General features: G+C 35.9%; 1 protein-coding gene across 1 annotated transcript in view; it reads left to right on the top strand.

Annotated features, from left to right (window-relative positions):
• LOC107080978 (clustered mitochondria protein homolog) overlaps positions 1-1,336 on the top strand; it is a gene marked incomplete at its 3' end in the record, with an annotated part of 12,147 nt that overhangs the window by 7,573 nt on the left and 3,238 nt on the right. The window contains exon 8 of the mRNA XM_015369187.1: positions 584-737. Coding sequence (XP_015224673.1) covers positions 584-737 — 154 coding nt within the window. The remainder of the gene's footprint in view (positions 1-583; positions 738-1,336) is intronic.

Below are 1,336 nucleotides of genomic sequence, written 5' to 3'. Positions count from 1 at the left end.
GTGTTAATTTATTAAAGACACTGCAAGCACTCGCCCCTGCCTTTCAGCCTCTGCATTTGGGTCCAAAACCACAACCAAACCCTGACAGGACTGCATAAAACCACTCTGCTCATCTTAGGTCTCTGGTTTGTTTTCTTTATGATGCAAAGATGCATATCAACGCACACATCTTTGAAGAAAGCCAGTGGTTACATGAGGACACGAAAACATCAATGTTAGTAATAAATGTAATATAACAGCTTGAAAAAGCAAGGCTATGAAAAAAAGAAAACCAAGAAAAAATCCTTGAGGAACCCCTAAGGTGATCTTTGTTTTCTAGGATTTAAAAATACCAAATTGCTAAATAATTGGGAAACAAGTTGGATTGCCTGAAATACAGTGTTTTTTTGTTTTGTTTTTTAGCATATCAGAGGTATATTATGTAGGTACTCTAAGTCTTCACAAAGTTGCAATGCATATGAATTATTTCTGTAGTTTATACACAGAAGGAAGGCGAGCACATTCAGTGATTTTTGATGCTTGAAATTAAAACATGGTCTCAACTTCACCAAACAGTTGATCTTTTTTATTCTTCTTTCTACAGATGCAGCTTAGAGATTATGTGTTTGAGTGTCGACACAAACCAGCATTTAGTGAGGAGGATATTGTGAACATGTTTCCTGTGATCAAACACCTCAAATCTTCTTCAGCTCATGCTACAGAACTTTTACAGCGAGCACAGCTGGCAGTACAGCAGGGTAAGGGGCATGGTACCAATGCCATTGCAATGTTTGCTGTGTTTACATTGCACCTCGTTTGCTAAGGTAATCCTACAGACTGCTTAAATGAGCAGCTCTAATGTTGCAATTAGCTTGACATTCTGTAATTTACAGGCTTGAAGGAAAACATCATCAGGACTAGAAGAGGGTAAAACAAAGGCACAAGATGAAATTTTGCAGTTGTCATCTTGATTTTAATTGGAAAAAGTTTAACAAACACCTTTAACTTGCAGCAGAATAATACTTGCCTAACAACAGATTTTATTTTCTTTCTTTTTGCTGCATATAAATGTTTCAGACCATCAAACAAATTTTAATTCTTGTAAAAGAAAATCTGAGTGAGTGCCCAAGGAAGTTTTGATGATTTGATTTAATAAGGTACAAAAAAGATTTCCAAACCAACTTGATGTGAAAATCTAACTTCCCCACATTTTTGAATTATGATTAAACTGTAATCATAAATATTTCTAAACAGCTGTATCCAACCTAATTAGCCATGTCCAGGCCAGATTACTCCCAGATGGGTACAATCAAGGTTTCACTTCAATACAACAGACCCAATCTAAAGAAATTCAGAA

The sequence above is a fragment of the Cyprinodon variegatus genome, unplaced genomic scaffold (assembly GCF_000732505.1).
Source record: "Cyprinodon variegatus isolate N-32 unplaced genomic scaffold, C_variegatus-1.0 Scaffold2600, whole genome shotgun sequence".
NCBI lineage: Eukaryota > Metazoa > Chordata > Actinopteri > Cyprinodontiformes > Cyprinodontidae > Cyprinodon > Cyprinodon variegatus.
The sequence above is the reverse complement of the archived record's forward strand: the minus strand, read 5'-3'. Positions and strand labels throughout refer to the sequence as shown.